The sequence below is a fragment of the Conger conger genome, chromosome 17, assembly GCF_963514075.1.
Source record: "Conger conger chromosome 17, fConCon1.1, whole genome shotgun sequence".
Taxonomy (NCBI): domain Eukaryota; kingdom Metazoa; phylum Chordata; class Actinopteri; order Anguilliformes; family Congridae; genus Conger; species Conger conger.
This window is the reverse complement of record NC_083776.1, coordinates 21,663,337-21,683,567: the sequence shown is the minus strand read 5'-3', so window position 1 is coordinate 21,683,567 and position 20,231 is coordinate 21,663,337. Positions and strand designations below refer to the sequence as shown.

Below are 20,231 nucleotides of genomic sequence, written 5' to 3'. Positions count from 1 at the left end.
GGCCCGCTGGGGATTCGACCCCATAACCTTTCCGTCATGTTTCTGAACAGCTAGGCCACACTGCAGCAACAACAAACCTTACATTTTAACAAACACGAGTCCCTCACAATGACCTAACCCAGTTCTGTGCTTCTCCATTGCACTGCAATCAAAAGACTACATGAGTAACCTTAGCCATAACACTGAGATTAAGTGGTAAATACTGTCTGTTCTTATCTCTCATTTCCACATACACAACTGATTCACCTGCAACACCAGCCCCTGAGTGTGCGTGATAAACACAGAAGCTCCATGTCTGTGACCAAACACTGATATGACAGAGCTGATATTCTTCAGCCTCCATGTTAAGCCACATTAACACGGCCTGCTTTCAGCAACAGCTAGATTTATGCTGCCATCTATGGTCCCTCCGTATGAAATGCAAAGACGGGATAATATCCGGCAACAATTCAGTCTCAAGAAAACTTCGCAATTAGCTTGCACACATGTGCACATGCACACATATACATACAATGCGTTACTTATTTCTTTATTTTTTGCAACAGGACATGTGCAAGTGAATGAGTAACTTTAACATCTTGTTCCAAGATACAGGACAGGCACACACACACATACACACACACACACACATATATGTAAGAAATAAGCAAACTAAGTAACAGTGGATGCTGCAGAGGTGTCACCTTTAAGAAGGATGGACCAATGAGAAGGGTCTATAGAGTGCTACCTGTACATCTGATTGGGCGGAATTCACCCATGTGGCTCTGACATCTAGAATCCTGTTGCTGGGTTGGCTAAACTGTGGACACCAGCTTTGTAGTATAAAGCAGGTCCTGCCTCACACGTTCACAACTGGAATGGTAAACTCTGTATGCTGTCACACTTGTCACAGAGCAATGACACAGTCAGGCCACAGCCAATTAACACAGAATCAACTAATTACTGCTACCTTAAGGCAGTGAGGCCAGCGTTTAAGATACGGGTTAAATATATTTGGGGTTTTTTATATCACAGGGAAAAAGCCTTTTTTTGGGGAGGATGGCTTGCATAAACATTTATTTTATCATCGACAGGATGGATGAAAAATGAAAAATATGCACTCTGTTGAATGCTCCTGGTGTTTTTACCATGCCTGTCCATCTGTCGAGAAATTTCACTGTATTATTTTTGTGAAGCCAAAGGCTAATTTCGAGTTTCTATTCTACTCTATAGTGAATAAACAGTGCCAAACACGAAAAAAATGAGAATTTTCATGAACTCCTTTTTATAAACTCTAAAAATTATGTTGAATATGTTTTTTTTTGTCCAGCAGCCATAACAGTGAACGAGATGTAGCCCTGAAAAAGCGCTTCTGAAAGATGACTGATGTTCACAGCGCCACCTGCAGGCGGGAAAAGGTACCTCCTCCAGACCAGATATCCAACACGGCCCTTTATCAAAGCTGCCACACCTCTTACAGGTTATGCACTTTCCAGCAAACACGCCATCAGGACCGGGGCTTGGGTGCGGCACGATGCCCACACCGCGATCATAAACCCTGACAAAGTGATCTCTGCGAGGGTGTTGAGCTAGCCCTGAGAACCTTTATGCGTGAGGTAATGAAAGTGCAGCATATGACACAGAGCTCCTGTTGACTCTGTGGTTATTTGCTATTGAACAAGTAGGCCAGGTTTAAGAGCAGAACAAATAACATGGCAACATTCGGCTTTCACAGAGTCTGCAAGGGGCCAAATCGCACAAAGCCTCGGTGTGTTCCAGCTCCGGAGCGTATTCCAGCGTCCGCCTTTTTCACACTGATACGAACGCGCTTCAAGTTAGGGCACGAATGATTTTGCTCTACAAACTGATCTTCCTCACCTCGGTTATGTCAGTTGACCGGCACCAGACTGTGGCCGGGAGGAAGAGTCTGGGTGTATCCGTGTCCTGGCCTGTGTAAATCACACACTACATCTGAGGGATTCACTCCTTCCTTTCTCTACTGCCATTTAAGAGACGCACTAATCCAGAGTGCTTTACAAAGCAAACATCAGCGCAAAGATCAGGGATCAAAAGAAGCATTTCCCCAGAGGGGAGAAACACAGAGCCAGCACGAGAAATGCAGTCCAGACTGACAAACTGTCAGCATTAAACCAGGTTAAACAAACAGGAACAAAATTTACTATAATGAGCATTAAATTGTTAAACGAACAAGAGCAAAGTAGCGCAAGCTCTTCAAATAGAAGGCAGAAGTCACACCTAATCAGGTTTAAGGACGAAGTAAAGGTTCCCACACGCACAGGAGAGTGGCATCGTGGGATTACCGCTCCATTCTGTCAGTTTCCAATTGCTGCTCACACACACAATAACTACAGCTACCAACACCCCTCCAATTACACACATTCACAATCAGTTTCTGACAGAAAGATGTCACACTCATTGCAAACGCTGTTTTTTTCGGTCATGTTTAGGGTTTACCTCAATGAAAATCTCCATCCGGCTCACCCATGATGTCACATTATCAGAGCACGAACATTTGTGTACAATTAACCAGAATGAGCTGCACTTGACGATTAACGCACACTTAAGCTTTCAATTATGCAGCTATTTCAGAGCCTTCGCTGCTAAAATGGCGGAACCGGGCGGAACAAATTTCATTTCAAATTGAGCTGAAATTCAGATCGGCTCGATGAAAGCCGTGAGCGGAAAATAAAATGTCCGCCAGAACAGCGGGGGGGGGCAGCCCGGCCGTCGGGGGGCCAAGGCGACGAACGGGGGCCGTTTGAAAAGCGGGCGATGAGTCAGAGCGCTCCTTCAGACGGACTTCTCCGCTTTCTGTCCGTCTGCCATGTACTGTATGACACGTTTTCACATCCGCTGCGAGCGGAGTCAAACAGAGCTTTTCTGTCCTCTCTGTGGGCACGGCTCTATTATCCAAGAAAAGGCTTCTCTGCCCACGCTGCCACCGCGGGCCCTCACCACCCAGCCAAATTAACCCTGCGCTGGACTCAAAGGCGCGAAACCCAGACCCCTAATACAAGAATCCCACTACGTCAGAATCCCAAATGTACAAGCACTGCCATTTCTAGCAGTTTAATGCTTGCGGGAGAATGAGATGCATATATGATGTGTACGCTACATGTATGGTAATGGTAAGTAACTCAATATTCTATTCATTTTATTCATAGTCAACATTTTTCTTCCTTTAGCGGTGGGGTTGGGATGCTGAAGGATGTGGAGGAATTGCAAATTGGTCTTAATGCTTCATGAATGTTTCATGGTCATGTCCGATACTCCCGCCCTCCTGTCCCAGGGTAATGAGGACCGTCCTATCAACCCCACGTCTCCGGTGCCTGTTGGTTGTTAATACGTTTCTGAACCTGACACGTTTTTTAAATGGGTTGCTAAACAAAAGAAATAAAATATGAAAAATATCTCCTGCTGAATATGAGACGGTTGAAAAGTGGAGCAGGGACCATTTGAGTTAATGATAGCTCATGTCCCTCACGGAAATCAGGTCCATTTGCTGGAGGCCATAATCTCGCTCTCTACAGGAGCGATACTTCTCTCACACACTCCCCACCCTACACATAATCTCCCTCTCTGCAGGAGCCATACATCTCTCACATTCCCCACTGGGCACTGCTTCTGCTGAATACACCCACGTCAAAGCAGTGTTAGAGAGGCTAAGGGCAATTCCTATTTTGGGGGATGAGAGCTGACTGTGTGAGCGCATGGGTGTGAGTGCGATGCATTTGTTGCATATGTGCGTGTGTGTGTGTGTGTGTGTGTGTGTGTGCATCTGTCTGTGTGTGCGTGTGTGTATGCACGTGTGTGCTTGTGTGTCGCTGTGTGTACAGTTTCCCATCATCCATGGGGGTGCCAGGTGGCACAGCTGGGTTTAAATCCATGACATGCCAATGGCTCAAGCAGTGACCCCTGCTGGCTGATCAGGTAGCTGCATATGAAGAGTCTTCCTCTGACTCCTGTCTGTGTGAGCCCGACTCACAAACAGCAGTGCGACCGCAAGTGGCAGCTGACATCACATGGAGGAAATCATGTGACATGTCTCCTCTCCTACATGTATGTCAGATAATGGTAAGTGTGTGCAAATTAAAATGTACATGGCCATGGCAAACCCATCAGTATTTTATCGAGGCCATGGTAGTTTTGCGAGAGTTTTATTTTAACAACATCCATCTAGTCCTGTTATTGCGAACTGTATCCAACCTGTACCCTTCTGGCTGCAACCCTGCTACTTGTTGAGCTTTGCCATTCAGAAAACCCTGCAGAGCTCCGCACATCAATACGCCCCTGGTGAGTCCTAATTTATCTGTCTTAATGCACTGCTCAGATATCCCAATCATATGCAAATTTTCTCCTAATGTACCAGAACATATTTGCCAAATAGAATGCATCATTAGCACTGGGTTGGGTTACTGCTAATGTTCATCACGCCATAGCAAGACTGTGTAGAAGAGACCGAGCTAAATTTCACATTATTCCATGCATTTATATAGCGCTTTCCCATACTCAAAGCGCTTTACAGTTATGAGGAAACTCACCTCAACCACCATCGATGGGTAGCACCCACCAGGGTGATGCACGGCAGCCATTTTGCGACAGAATGCCTACCTCACCACACATCAGCTGCATCATTTTGCCAATTAAGTCAGGGGATGATAAGTTGGCAGGTTGTAAGCGCCAGATATGGAATTTAGGCAGGACACTGGGAAGCCACCCACTCCTAGCAGTGTCATAGGATCTTTAATGAACATATCGAGTCAGGACCTTGATTTAACAACTCATCCGAAAGACAGTGTCTCCAAAAGCACAGTGCACTGGGGTATTGGGGTTTTATTCGACCTGAGGGAAGATCGGCCCCTACTGGCCCACCATGAGCAGCACGGTGGTACAGTGGGTAGCACCGTTGCCTCACAGCAAGAAGGTCCACAGTTCTGTGTGGAGTTTGAATGTTCTCCCTGTGTCTGTGTCTGCGTAGTCCAAAGATATGCAGGTTAGGTTCACTAGAGAGTCTATATTGACCAAGGAACAGGAGTTGGTCCCCGGGCGCTGCACTGTGGCTGCCCAAGCAAGTAGGGTGGGTTAAATGCAGAGAACGCATTTCCTTGCCTTAGAAGGCAATGTCAATCAAGAATAAGTAAATAAATACATTCCAGCAGCAACCTATGAACCCATGGTGCTCACAGACCTCTGGGTGAGGATCCCACCCATCATCCTGACAAAGTGGAGGAATGGGCCCCTATGTCTCCTGCCCTGCCTCAGAGTGTGAGAGCCAGCCAGCCAGCCAGCCAGCAAGCAGAGATCTACATCATCACTCACCAGTGCCTCCCCTGACCTCTGGGTGAACTGAGGGCTTCCCATTAGTAAAAGATACAAAGGGACGGCTTGCGATAAGAGTGGCGCTAATACAGGATTCTTGTGATCTTCTTCTGAACTGGAAGCCTGATTCCCAAGCCATTGTTCCTCAATGCACATTCCTGAAAATGCAAACTTTATATGTCACTGAGGTTCTGGGGTTCGGAGGTTTGGTCAGCTGCAATCAGAGCAGGCTTTGTGTATTTCCTTTTCCTCATGGGAGGTAGGGGCAAGGGGACAGGAGGTGTGCTCCTCCTACATGAAGAACACACTACGCTAGTAACGGTTGGCAGCACACGCTTCGGAACAGAATTGTCCTGGAACAAACGAAGGATGTTAAAGCAATGGTACGGGCCCTTGAAACACAATGGCTGTTCCGAGTTGTGAGAGAAAGAAAATAAATGGGGATAATAAATTGCCTGAACGGGCCAAGGCCATGGGGAGACACGCCAGGAGTACGGACAGAAAGAAAAATAACGGAAAAGAAAACACCACAATTTTCACAGTCCTCCGGCGAGGCATTTGTAAAATTCTGTCAAGGCACCCACTAGAAAAAAAAAAAAAAAAGACAACCTTCAATCAGGCAAATAATTAGCCAACTGTGACAATTAATGCACAGGCGTTAATGACCTCCACACAAAATGGCCGCCGTGGACCCTGAAACTGCAGATGGGCAGATTAAAATGATGAGCTGGCTATGGGAGCCGTAAATGTGATATGACTGGCTGTTTTATGCTTCCCAGAGGCACAGTGTGAATGGTAAGTGCTGCAGCCAATCGGGAGCTGCGCTGACTCGCATGACTTTGTCACTTATAAGAGCCTTATTTGTAGGAGGTGACTTACAAATCAAGATTCGAAAGTAAATACCCAGGGAGCACTCTCCCCCCCCCACACACCCCCTGCTAGCCCGCCGCTGCTGCTTGACTCCCCCCTGGAGGCAGAGGGGTGTGTGACAGGGATCCAAATGTCCATATTTCTGAAGAGAGCGGAGCTCCTCGAAGCACTCTGATGCGAAGGAGTCCCCATGGGAGACACTGGCAGATCTCCAGGCAGGGGGAGTGTTGTGGGCGTTGCTACGACACAGGACTGCAGGTGCTGCAGTGAGTGTCTGACCGCCAGAGGAGGTCGCAGTGGAGTCATCGTGAGCCCTACGTCGCATGTGGAGGACGCCTTCTGGCCGGCGAATCAAACAGCCCGTGACCTTCGCAAGCTCACGCCTCTCCGAACCATCGCTCCTCCCACTGCTCGTTCAATCAGCTCGGCCTTTCTGGTGATTACCGCAACGCTGCACAGATTCCCATCGCTCAGGAAGGGGTAGAGGTGTTAGCGCTGCTCGTTAGCGGTGGTCAGGAAGGGGTAGAGGTGTTAGCGCTGCTCGTTAGCTGTGGTCAGGAAGGGGTAGAGGTGTTAGCGCTGCTCGTTAGCGGTGGTCAGGAAGGGGTAGAGGTGTTAGTGCTGGTGGCTAGCTGTGGTCAGGAAGGGTAGAGGTGTTAGCGCTGCTCGTTAGCGGTGGTCAGGAAGGGGTAGAGGTGTTAGCGCTGGTCACTAGCTGTGGTCAGGAAGGGGTAGAGGTGTTAGCGCTGGTCACTAGCTGTGGTCAGGAAGGGGTAGAGGTGTTAGTGCTCGTCGCTAGCTGTGGTCAGGAGAGGGATGAGGCATTATGGCTGCTCTCTAGCGCAAGTTTCTCTGTCCCAGACGGTCAGAGCTATGGGTGTGTCATACAGCTGCACACATGATATGTTTTGTCGGGAATTTACAGACTTTTACTGAGCATCTGTTAAACACAGGCTGTTGGCTCTCTACTTCAAAACAACAAAATGATATGGCCCCACAATGGAGGGCCTAAATGTTCCCACCATCCCGCTATTTGACCACCAGTACACATCTCTGCAGTTCCCTCCTCTTTGTTAGACGGAACATTTCCTTTGTCATCGTTATGAGACCCCCCCCTCCCCCTGCCAGTTTAAGCGCCTCTCTCTGATAGGGAACAGCCTATTGCTTCCACCACCTAACACCCCCCACCCTTTCACAAACTGACCTCCTCAGCCTCTGCCCCTCCTCCCCCACTTCCTGTTTACCTCTAACGTCTTTACGAGAGGTGCACTGCATGGTGGACGCTGTTCTTTACCCCCCTTGACCCTGTTTCAGCTCTAACAGGACTGGCCTTTCCTCCCCCCACCGTTCTTCCAGCACGTTCTTTACCTTCCCGACTCCGATTCCTCACACGGCGCGTTAATAAAGAAAAGATTTTCTTCAGCTGAGTGAGAGGCAGTGCATTCACGCACGCTCATACCGTGTTCAGTCATGCCCGACGTGCATAATCAAGTCCGTTTCATCTTCCAGCTGATAGACAAAAGTTCTTTTGGTAGCACAAACCTTTTGATGGTGCAGACGGCTACAATGCAGAGCTTTGAGAAGCAGGTTAATTATGCTCCGCCTGAAATGAATCAACATTCAGCTCACTCTTTGAAAGACTCTGCCTCGTCACCGGCATGACAGCACATGTCTGTCCGGATGTTAACATTGACAAGTGTGGCATGTATAGAAATAAGTATAGAAACTTGCATAGAACCATCTATAGAAACCTGTATAGAAATGTGTACGAACAGAAAGCAACAACCTGAGTGAATGTGAATTATGGCAAACCTCCCCGACCGCTCCAAAGAAAAACAATCGGGAAGTTTTTGAATTCCTTTATTTCTTACCATACTTAGTGATGTAATATTGTGAATGGCCAATCACTAGAGCACACATCAGCTACAGACAGTGCAGCGGGCCCACCCCAGATGTGACTATGAGACCAGGCCTGGGCAGCTACGTTATTAGCTTTAGCTCATTCCTCACCGCAAAGTTTTCTGAAAACAAAGGCTGGCCCCCGAGGCACGCCCAGATACAGCAGTCCCCCGCACTTTGAAGACGGCACAGCTGCCGCCAGCCCTGTTCCTAACGCATGGCGGGGGAGGAAACCGAGAGCCCCAGAGCCAGATGTAGACGCGTCTCTGAGCGTGTCACCCCCAGTGCAAACACGGGGGCCGGCCTCGGTCCGTACCGCCGGGCCGCGGGGTCGCGGACAGAAGCTGATCAAACAGAGAGGCGAGAGTAAAACAAACGAGCGCACCGCCCCGTGACCTCACGCGCTGATGTCACGAGTGGACAGTTCTGGAACGCCGCTGCTAAGCCTTCCCAAAGGTAACCGTGCGACAGCACGTGACATAGCACTGCTCTGGTGTAAAACTATCACGGCTGAGGGGTGACAGCCCTCACGGCTGAGGGCTGAGGGGCATTACATATTGTAAATATGTAATGCCATTGTAATTAGAAAAAGAGCGGAAAAAAAGAACAATTTATATATTTTTTTTTCATCTGATCATGTCATGAAAGTTGATGGACTAAATTCCTAAATCATCTTTCATAGATCTCAAAGTGCATCACTCTAAACTATGTCTGCTCTGCTAGAAGTGTGCTAAGAGAGAAGTGTGTTTTCAATGCGTTAAATATATTTTCATGCTTGGCCAATCGATGGAAATTCGCTCGACATTTGGATGGAAACTTAACTAGAGACAGATACAGAGAGAGAGTGAGTGAGTGAGTGAGAGACAGAAACAGAGTGAGAGAGAGAGGAAAGAGAGAGAGATAAATATAGATAGAGGAGAGAGACAGTACCGGGGGATCTCTTGCTGGCGCGGGACGGCATCATGTAGGCCTGGCGGGGCAGCAGGGGGGAGGAGGGCAGGGACATGGACACGCCCTTGGCCAGGCTGAGCCGGAATATGTCCTCTGGGCCGTAGGGGTGGGGCCCGCTGCCCGGGTCGTGCTGTGGGGCCCCTCCGGTCAGGCACCTCTGCTGATACAGCTCCCCACCTGGAGAGGCAGAGAGTGACTGTTACACCCGCACCCACCTGACTACATCAGCCATAGCACTGGGGCACGCTAGACACTAGTGTAGCCCGCCCACACAAAGTATAATAACTATGACGCTAGCTATAAATATGTTTTCCAATTGTTCTAACTGAAGACAACAACAGCGACAAACAATATTTTTGGAATCACTTTCAGAGTGATTATTTCCAGCGGTATGAACAGATAAAACTTGAACAGCCAATCAAAATCCATCTGAATTTACAGGGCGTGACCGGGCAATGTCATCTAATTTGGCAGGTGACATAGCCGAGAGGCTATTTACAGAATGTTATCGTTCAACAGTGTGGATGCTCACATTGTTATGGTTATGGTTATGTTTATAGTTATAGTGCTTGGCAGGGATGGGTCTTCATTCAGAAAGGGCTGGTGTGGGTACAGGCTTTTGTTCCAACCAAGCAGTAAAACACAAGGTATCCTCTTTAACAAAGAGGTCACCATCCTGTAGGAGGGAACTACAGAAAGTGCTGGTGGTCAAATAGCGGGAAGGTGGGAACATTTAGGCCCTCAATTGAGGGGGTGTGTGATTGTGTTGTTTTGAAATGGAGAGCCAGCAGCCTGTGTTTAACGGATGCTCTGTAAAAGTCTGTAAGTTTGTGACAAAGCGAATCGTGAAGGCAAAGCCTCTAGTGGTTGATTAGTAGAATCAGGTGCAAAAGCCTGCACCCACACTTACTCTTTCAGGATGAGAACGAGAACCCCTCAATTCTCATCCTGATGACATCACACCTGACATCATGGCCCCCTGAATGTTTAAACACACAAAAAGACAGCAAAGAGTGCCTATCTGTGCAGTTTCTCTTAACTTTCATCATCCACTAGGACAGCGGTGCTTTGCGAAGCACGACTTTGGCTATAGGCCAACGATAAATCAGACAGACACATTTGGAAACACCTTGAATGTGCTGAAAAAGTCCCTGAAAACAAACCAGCAGCCAGGAAAGGTCAGTGTGTGGCAGAAGAGAAACAACTGCTATCAGATTTTATCCAAGGTCAGAGACAGTGCCTTTTCCCCTCTTACTATTTACAAAATGAACTCACACTGACCAAATCTCCTGTGAACAGCAAACATCGCAGATAAAGGCCATGTCATTGACCATGGTGCTCAACTCCTTTCCCACAGTAAAACACACATGTACACACAGGCACACACACACAACCACACACACGCTCACACTCACATGTACACACACACACGCACACGCACAGTACTGCAAGTTCCACAACTTAACTGTATCCATCGTTAAAAGCACCATTTATCGATATAAATCATAATTTAACACAATATTACGCTTCTTCAGGGTACACATTCATAAATTTCATAAAAAGCTCATAAACTAAAACAAGGACCTTTAATTTTTCTCAATTATACTTAACTTAGACGTTTAGTAGGTTTTCCTCTCATAATAATCGGAAATGCATTTTGGAAATAGGGATTATTTGCATATTAAAGTCATTAAAAACAAAGCAATTACATGACAATATGTACAATGGCAACCTTAAACAGATGATGGTTTACACCAGGGGTCTGCAGTCTCATCCAGAAAGGGCTGGTGTGTGCGTAGGATTTCGCTCCAACCAAGCAGATGCACACTTCATTCTACTAATCAAGCACTGGAGTCCTTGCTAAGGACCTTGATCAGTAGAAGCAGGGGTGTTACTGCTTGGCTGGACCCACACTAGCCGTTTCGGGATGGGGTGGAGGAACACCTTCATGCACCATGCACAGCAGTGGCTGTTATGGAAAGCTCCGAATGAAAAAGAAAACCATGTAAATTGCAAAAAAATGACATCTTGACTAGGTTTCACCTTACACTCACTGATTACAGTCCAATCTTCTACCACAGACAAAACATGGCAGCTAGCGTGTTGGCTTCAGAGATAGCCATGGTTTTTGGCTACACAATAGGGCAGGATGTAATTTGGAATGGGTCTGATTCACTGTACTCAGGTTCTCTCATGTGACTATATAAAAATCCCTACGCAGGGTCTGGTATACTGTATAATAACTGGCCGTGATTTAAATGACATCAGAACTTTTTTTGGGACCACTTTCCTTCTGCTGGAGAAGTTTAAGGACAGTAACTAACCATAAGTGGAACGGCTGGCAGTGTTCTGTTTTAATTCTCCTGTAGTTTTCTTCCCAAATTAAAAACGCAACAACAATTCCAGCACTCATTTATCAACACGACCCCAGCTGCAAACAATTGTGCTCTGAGAGCCAATGCCAGTGTTCGCACATGTCTCTGATTTTAAAAAGGGAAAAAGAAAGAAGACTAATGACATAATGCTATGAGCATTAATCGGTCCGTTGGGACACAATGGAAACATGAGAAGATTCATTCAACGAACTACAGGGTGTGATGGCATCCCATTTCACGTCCGTCTATCAACCGAGCTATACAGCTTTACTTCCTTGATGTGCATTATTGTGGTGGAGGGCCAGTTACAAGCTCTCTGCTGGTGCTTTGCGTGCCGTACTGATGTCATTTCTAAAGCACAAAATTACAGTCATGGCAGAGTTAGCAGTGTTGCATGTTACCGCTTGTACACACTATATACAAAGTATCTATGATATCAGCATTCAACACCCTGCAATAATGTGTATGTGTGTGTGTGTGTGTGTGTGTGTGTGTGTGTGTGTGTGTGTGTGTGTGTGTGTGTGTGTAACATCACTGTTCCTATTGGGAAAATGGGAAACATCTACTATAGACCTGTCCCCATAGGCACGGATGTTTCAATCTTCCTGAGATTTACTAGGGGAATGTTTACATGTTCCCAAGCCTATCCACAAGGGAAATAGTATTCTATAGCAGCCTCAGACCTTTTTTTGCATATTTTCTCATGAAAAATAACAAAGGACTCCCTTGTGAAAGGCATGCACGCCGTGTTAATGCGAAGCATTCTGACATTTTTCACAACAACATGAACTTCTTAATTTAAACAGGAAAAAATGCATCACCACCCCGCAAAATAATCCAGTTTCCCAGATCTTTGTTCAACAGGCGATAGCGATCTGTTATTTTGATTTCTGCCTGACTGCTTACATTCCTTAAAACCAACCGTAAACTGAACTCTGAAGGGCAGAAAACAGATGCGGTCAGGGCCTCACCTAGCCTGGTCCTCTGCATTCCAGACGGACCGCTGAAGGCCAGGCCCTCTCGCTGTGGGTCCATCCATCGGCCGTCTGAGGGAGAGAGGGCAGACTCATCAAACCACGTACCTCGGAGCTCAGGTAAACACATCTTCCCCTGCACCACAGAGCTCAGGTGAGCACATCTCCCCCTGCACCTCAGAGCTCAGGTAAGCACATCTTCCCCTGCACCACAGAGCTCAGGTAAGCACATCTTCCCCTGCACCACAGAGCTCAGATAAACACATCTCCCCCTGCACCACAGAGCTCAGGTGAGCACATCTCCCCCTGCACCACAGAGCTCAGGTAAGCACATCTCCCCCTGCACCACAGAGCTCAGGTAAGCACATCTCCCCCTGCACCACAGAGCTCAGATGAGCACATCTCCCCCTGCACCACAGAGCTCAGGTAAGCACATCTCCCCCTGCACTTTAGAGCTCAGGTAAACACATCTCCCCCTGCACCACAGAGCTCAGGTAAACACATCTCCCCCTGCGCGATTATGCACTCTCACACTCAGAGTGGCTTTTCCCATAACCTTCACATTTAATTATACAATATTTGAATAAATATAAGGAATCTAATCACAGAAACCTAAAATAAACCGCATATTTGTTGTTTTACTGCGAATACCCGGAAGGGATAAATGTGTAGAAAAACTAAAGTTTGGGGTGGGGGGGGCTGGAGATCTTTCAGCCACAGGTGATAAACTGCCCTTAAAATCTGCTGCATGACACACTCATGTTATCAGTGACAGCACATATCTGAGTTTCACAGTACTGTAGGTAACCTGTGGGAAAAAAGCTCTTGCAAATCTTTGCACACAATAAACAAACATGGGGGCCCAGTGGAGTCTATTCCTACTGGAAAAAAATCTTCACCAAGATGGGAAATTGAGATAAACTGTGGAATCTCTGGCTGGTTTTCATTTGAACCCCCCTCCTCAGAGCAGACCGTTCAGATAAAGCTCTTTTTGTTATTTTTCATATTTGGTTACCCTGTTCTCACTGAATTACTGTTCTATAATGCTATTGTGCATTGCATTATGCTTCCATTGAGCAAAAAACATGCCAAAATATCAGCAACGCTTCAAGCAGAGCAGCAAAGGTAAGCAGATTCAGAGAAGGAAAAACTGTTTCAGCAACGATTTTCGATTTAATCCCTCCTAGATCCCACGAAAAAGGCACCCGATTAATGAACGATGAATGGTATTGTACCGTACGCCAGGAATGGCATGGCATTTCTTATTTTCCAGATCCGGTTTAAGCCAGGCTATTAAAATGAGAATAGGCAGGACTGCAGCTGGAGTGTGAGAGTAAAGTAATCTGCTGTGGTAGAGGACCACTGCTGCTGAGGCAGGAGCCTGACCCAGGTGGGGGGGCTGAGGGCCGTTCTCTCCCCTCCCCTCCCCTCCCCTCTCCTCTCCCCTCCTCTCCACTCTCCACTCTCCCCTCTTCTCTCCCCTCCCCTCCTCTCTACTCTCTCCTCTCTCCTCTCCTCTCCCTGCCCGTGCGGACGCCGCGGTGTGCCTTTCCCTCAGAGATCCGGGGGAGGCGCCCTGCCCTGTAACCTCCGTGCCACACCGCGCCCGTGGCCGCTAATGGGAGAAGCAGGCAGGCGCTGCAGGCAGGCGCTGCAGGCAGGCACAAAGCAGAGAGAGTGACCAGGGAAAACAGAGGAAAAACCTCAATGAAGAAAAAGTAAAATGGTGCCACTGAAATTCAATCTAAATCCCGAAGGCCCCACCATCGAAGATGCGCTTTAATTCCCATTTATGACCCACTTTTCACTTTCCTCACCACCCGCAATCCAGCCACACACACACACACACACACACACACACACACACACACTGGAATCTATTTAAACACACAGACACATACACATAGACGCACGCACACACACGCACACACGGATACAGACGCACACTCGCACTCACACTATTTATCATTCTGCTAGTGATTGATACATGTTGAGTGTGTGCTAATGCTAATTTGATTCAGTGGGGTTGGAGTATGTCACGTGCTGTAATGCGGCTCCTTGGATTAGAACCCATCCCCAATTGGCAGCATTCACAGTGAGGCTATTACAGGTCGACTCTCTAGGCCAATCAGGCGGGGGCTGGACAGAGTAATGAAAAACAGAAAGTCTCTCTCTCCCTCTCACCATCTCCCTTTTTACTGTATCTCTCTCTGACCCTTTCCCACTAACCCCCTCTATCTGTCTCTATCGCTCTCTCTCTCTCTCTCTCTCTCTCTCTCTCATGTTTTCACTCTCCATTTCCCTGACACCCTCTCTCTTTCACCCTCTGCCACTATCTCTCTTGCACCCTCTCCCTCAATCACTCGCTCACACTCCCGCCCTCTCTCAGGGAGAAACAAAGCCTTTCTCTGTGTAACTGAGGAACATCTACCGGTCTCCACAGTGAGGAGAGCACCGTTGGGCCCTGGCACAGTGACACCTCCACTGGTTTCCAGACGCTCTCCAGTGCTCCTCAAACACCAGCCCAGGCCTCCTGCGGTCAGGAAGAGGCAAGTCCAGCCCAGCAAAATCCACTTTTAGACGCTCCGCTACCAACATTAAAACAGGGCCGAAAACAGAGAATGTTTATTCCGCATCTGGAACGGTCACCTATCATTACTCTCCTCCCACAGAATGGCTTTCGTTTCAGTTGGCCAACTTGAAAGGAGAGGAATCCATTAAATGGGAACACATTTCCGTAACACCGTTTCCAGCTGGATCTCCACTGCTCCTCTACTGGGTCATGAGGCTCCAATCCAGATGTCTTATTACAGTGGCTATCGCAAACGGCAGTTTTATTTCAGCCAATAGAACTGCAGTGAAAGCAGTAGACTTTGCCAGAGTCTAAGAATAATCTTCTGTTTTTCCACCCCGCACGCACTTAGCATGAGCATCAAAGAGGACTCCTGGAACATGAGGTAATGCATTCAGACTGACTCTGCAAAAACCTCCACCGACCGGCACATATTCATTTCTACATCTTTCTGTTGCACATGACATATGAGTTCCAGTCCATATGTACTCTAATCAGAGTGGAATACCAAATGTTAGAAAGGCTTTAATTCAAGATTTGCAAACAAAACACCCAATGCATAGAAACTGGTCAACCAACAGCTGGGAAATAGACCATGCTTTGAGGAATGTTTCTGTCACAACACAACCTATTTGAAGTTGGGCGGAAAAAAAGGCTATTGCCAAAATATAACCAAGGTAAGATGTGTGGTGTATCAGATGTGATCCACTCAAATTGGATACTTATATAGTGTCTAACCAACAGCATTGTCCTGGCATGCATTGCTAGCTGCTGACACTGAATGACTAAATCATGGCCAGTCACCTGCATTCAGTATGACTGAATTAACAAGTCAGACCGCATGACCCAGACTAGGTGAGCTATCTGCAGAAGTACAGAAGAGCACTCTCTCTAGAAGTCAGCCATCAATGAGATATCGTAGGGTCAAATTCAGCATGCGAGTTCTAGATGCAAGACTGCAGGATTGCACTAGAGACTCTTCATCAACATCTGGATATGAAATTAAAAACGGTTCCAATTAATCTGGAGGCTTGGTGGAAAACATCTCCTGCTTTTGTCTCTCTTGAGAATGTCCTCACTCCAGTCCAGTTCTTTATTTAATCAGTGTGTGGATTGTGGAAGATGAGGACTGAGGAACCAGGAGGTCAGGTCATATGAGAGAGGCGAGAGACCCGGCCGGCTCTTCACTTTAATCAGTCTGCTGTTTGCCACGGGGCCCCTCGGGGGCCAGGGGCCACTGCTGCTTTGGCCCCGCACTGCCCACGCCGAGCACGCTCGCCTAACGCCCGCAAGACAGGAATGTGTGAAAATAAAGAGGGGACCGACAAGCCACTGCTGAAAGAAGAGAGAGAAAGGCGACAGGTCCTTTCACACACAGCAAACAAGGCTTACGTGCTACCTCAGCCGTTTTCACAGAACCCAGCAGCACTGCCCCCAGGCTTCCGGAACATTCTCTTCTGAAAGGCCAAGAGTATCTCACTTGGAAAACGCTGGGTAAGAGTGAGTGTGTATGAAGTCTGTCTAACATGTAATTTCAGATGGGGATGATGAATTTACTCTTTGTGTTCCCGACCGATGGCATTTCCTACGTGTCATGGCAGCAGGGCGTTCTGACATTCCCAGTGCTTGATCGCGTACGGCGACAATGTCGGCCATTGTTGCGGAATGTCTTTTGACTGGAAAACTTGAAGCGCTGTGAAGTGTTTCAGACACTGAAAGCCACTGTAAAGAGGAAAACATTTTCACCGCTCGTAAGAGCGAGGCGCTCCAGAGGAGGAGGAGGAAGAGGAGGAGGAGGGGGCCGTGGGCGACGCTGACATTCGGGGGTGACGGTTTTGGGAGAGAGAGGCACCACAAAAAAGGGGGGTGGTAAAAGCGGGCTGGATGCCTCGCGCCTCACAGCCAGGGTTCTGCCGGTCTGACCCAGACCTGCACGGAGCGCAGAGAGGGGAACTGCGACCCCCTCGTGGTTACTTCACTTTCTGCCCGGAAGGCTCAGCCGAGAACCAGGCCAACCCTTCTAGAGCCTTCCGCGGCCACAGGAACCAGCCCTTTCTATTTATACTGCGCTGCAGCGAGAGATGTAGAAATGATTACAGTCCTGAACACAGTCCTTTTCCATCTTAAAACGCGTCAGGAAGTGGCTTCTCATAGAGGACGCGGCCTGCCTTAATCAAGCGCGATGATATTTTAAATCACGATTAAATATTTAATAAAATCTATTATTCAACTGTGAGGTTGTTTGGCCCCGTCTGAGGTCCGATTCCAACAGAGGGGAGCTTCGTTTCAGCAAAGAGAACGATGGGGGGAAAAAATATTTTATTTTCGATCGATGCGTTTCAAACGGTGACAGATAAAAGGACAGTTTCAAGCAGGAATTCTGATAATTCTCCAGCTCGGGCGATGTGGGATTTCACCTGCCCTTTCCCGCAAAGGAAACTCACGCTGCTCTAATGACCTTTCATGTGGCGGGAGTGAGATTCAAACACGCTAATTAAAGAAGGAACCGCTTTGTACTGAAAAGTCACTTCTAACTGATCTCAAGTCGCAAGATTGACCTGGAATTCGTACGTCATAAATAACAAAATTATGCATAAAGAGAAACCAAGCTGAAGCCACCTGCCCCACCATTTCATCGAAATCGATTACGTTTCCGAGCGTTTTGGTCCTCTCTGCTTCTCGGGCTGAATAATTCAGAAAGGGAAGATTCTTTGAGCGTCTGACGGCTGAATAAATCTAGGATGCGATCTGTGTCGCTACAGAAAGACGAGGCTCTCGGGCTGCATTCACAACACAACAAAGGAGCCTCAACCTTGACTGAGGATGTGCTCCTGCCACACAAAGAGATGTTTAGCATTCAAACCGTGTCACTCGATAGGCCTGCCTCAGAGGGAGAGGGCGAGAGCCATCCGCGCCTTGTGCAGACTCATTCATTTACATGAGCGGCAACTGGACTCCCGTGACTTTTCTTAAATATCCACCTCTGCTCTCTCGCTGCTGTGTTCTGAGTTTTAATACCCCCACAGCTTATTGTCGGAGTATACATGTACACAAAGACCGGCATGTGCATGCATTTTATCTGTGTATTTACATATGTAGGCGGCACGGATGGTGCAGTGGGTAGCACTGCCGCCTCACGGCAAGGAGGTCCTGGGTTCGAATCCCTGTCGGCTAGGGCCTCTCTGTGCGGAGTTTGCATGTTCTCCACGTACTCCGGTTTCCTCCCACAGTCCAAAGACATGCATGTTAGGCTGATTGGAGAGTCTAAATTGCCCATAGGTATATGAGTGTGTGAGTGAATGGTGTGTGTGCCCTGCGTTGGACTGGCGACCTGTCCAGGGTGTATTCCTGCCTTTCGCCCAATGCATGCTGGGATAGGCTCCAGCCCCCCTGCGACCCTGTTCAGGATAAGCGGGTTAGGATAATGAGTGAATGAACGAATTTACATATGTGCACTGTATACGTGTATTCAATCTTACAGTAAACATTTGGCATGTTTGGAAGAGCAGTGAAAGAGTGCGGCTTAAATATGTAATAAATCATAAACATATCACATGAGCATAAAATGTATGTGTATGTTACACACTACTAATTTACCGAGTGTGTGTGTGTGTGTGTGTGTGTGTGTGTGTGTCTGTGTATGTGTGTGCGTGTCTGTGTGTGTGAGTGTGTCTGTGTGTGCGTACTGGCTAGCTCAATTCAAACCTGCATTAGCTTCTCACCAGTAAATATGAACAGGCCAGGACTTTTGATGAAAGGCTCTAGCAGCTATAATGAATGCAGAGCCTTTTTGTCAGTACACAAAGCAGCGAGACCCTTGGACATTCTTGCAGTGGGAATTCCTCCCGCTAGACTGAGTGCCAATGAAGTTTTCCTGTGTACTTCCGAGACCGGGGTGACAGCAGCACAAAGGCGCCGGGGGTTAATTCACAGGCCGGGGAGACAAAGAGAGAGAGAGGAAGGAGCGGTCCGAAAAGCGGCAGAACCTCTCCGGATGAACGGCGGTTCTGACTCAGCCCAGCTGATCCACAGCAGAATGTGAGTGTGCACTGCAGTATATATTCAGCACTTTCACTTCTTTGTCTCCAGCTCTCCACCTTTCCACAAGCCCCTCCAACACTCTTACCCACCAGCTGGTGTCATGGCAACAGTCACAATACCGCCCGTATTGCGCGGTCCCTGGGTGACTGATCCCACATCAAACACAGTTATGTCAACAGGGATGAGTAATCAAACGCTAGTGACAAACCCCTTATTCAGCAAAGACGGGCCCGTAATCAAACCCCATGTCATACACTAGGACACTTTTCAAAGCCTGTATTATTACATTTTCATCCAAAAGAACAGGGGTTGCAGTCACAAATCAAACAGAGCTACATCAGCAAATAATCGAACACAAATCAGAAACAGCCATTCAGATAGACATAGTGTAAATAAAAGAGTGCTATTACAGCTGGTGATCAATACAAACAGCCATAAACAATGAAATGGCCTGCAGCCAACATGATAACTCCGCACAATTATATTACCCTCACTAAGATTTCCCTTCTAGGTATTTGTTGTTTGATTTGTTTTGAACATTTAACCTGACTCAAATGAAAAAACGATCCATAAAGACCCCCGATAACTGGATTCCTCTCATCTGTAAAGAGCTATAGATTATTTCCCATGAGGACTTCCACAAAGACAAACCTGTTACACCAAGTCTTAGCTGAGACATATTGAAAATGGGACCTTGACCACTTCACCACTCGCTCCATATAACTACTAATCTGAACAAACTGGCGGGTGAACACTGGGGGTACAATCCAGCCAAACGCAGGCGGTCCTGTTTCAGAACCTCATCTGTGCACTTTAAAGCCTGATTTATACTTTGTTCCATGACGTTTTCGACTGTGTGCGACAGAAATGAAAGTTTCACACGTTTTCGTTTATACTTCGGCAAAGGCTTGCAGGGAGAATTATGTTCTCTATAATTATGTTGTCGCTATAGTAACCAGACACCAAACTGCTGATGTTTACATTTGTGACGCCGGCATAGCCTGTCAATGACAATGAATCTCAGTGTTCCATCTGGCTGCCCAATAAACACTGAGCGTCCGCAACATAAGAAAAAGAGCTCTGCGTCAAGTTGAAAATATTTATTTTTCGTCATACAACACCTGTCGTCTGGATTGTACGACAATGTATAAATCAGGTTTTCCTGACCTACGACCCCTGAGAGCTGATGTAGCAGAAGATGAAGGAGCTCAACCTTCTCCCTTCCTTCTC

The 20,231-nt window shown here is 47.4% G+C and overlaps 1 protein-coding gene across 4 annotated transcripts in view; it reads right to left on the bottom strand.

The window, feature by feature from the left end:
- The window catches only part of LOC133116586 (protein TANC1-like), a 129,534-nt gene that overhangs the window by 72,490 nt on the left and 36,813 nt on the right, over positions 1–20,231 (bottom strand). For 2 of the 4 annotated variants that reach the window (XM_061226311.1, XM_061226309.1), the window contains exons 3-4: positions 12,386–12,460; positions 9,019–9,216 (exon numbers count right to left, since the gene is read on the bottom strand). In XM_061226311.1, the coding sequence (XP_061082295.1) occupies positions 9,019–9,216; positions 12,386–12,460 (273 nt within the window). The remainder of the gene's footprint in view (positions 1–9,018; positions 9,217–12,385; positions 12,461–20,231) is intronic. The other 2 variants (XM_061226313.1, XM_061226312.1) reach the window with 1 other exon arrangement.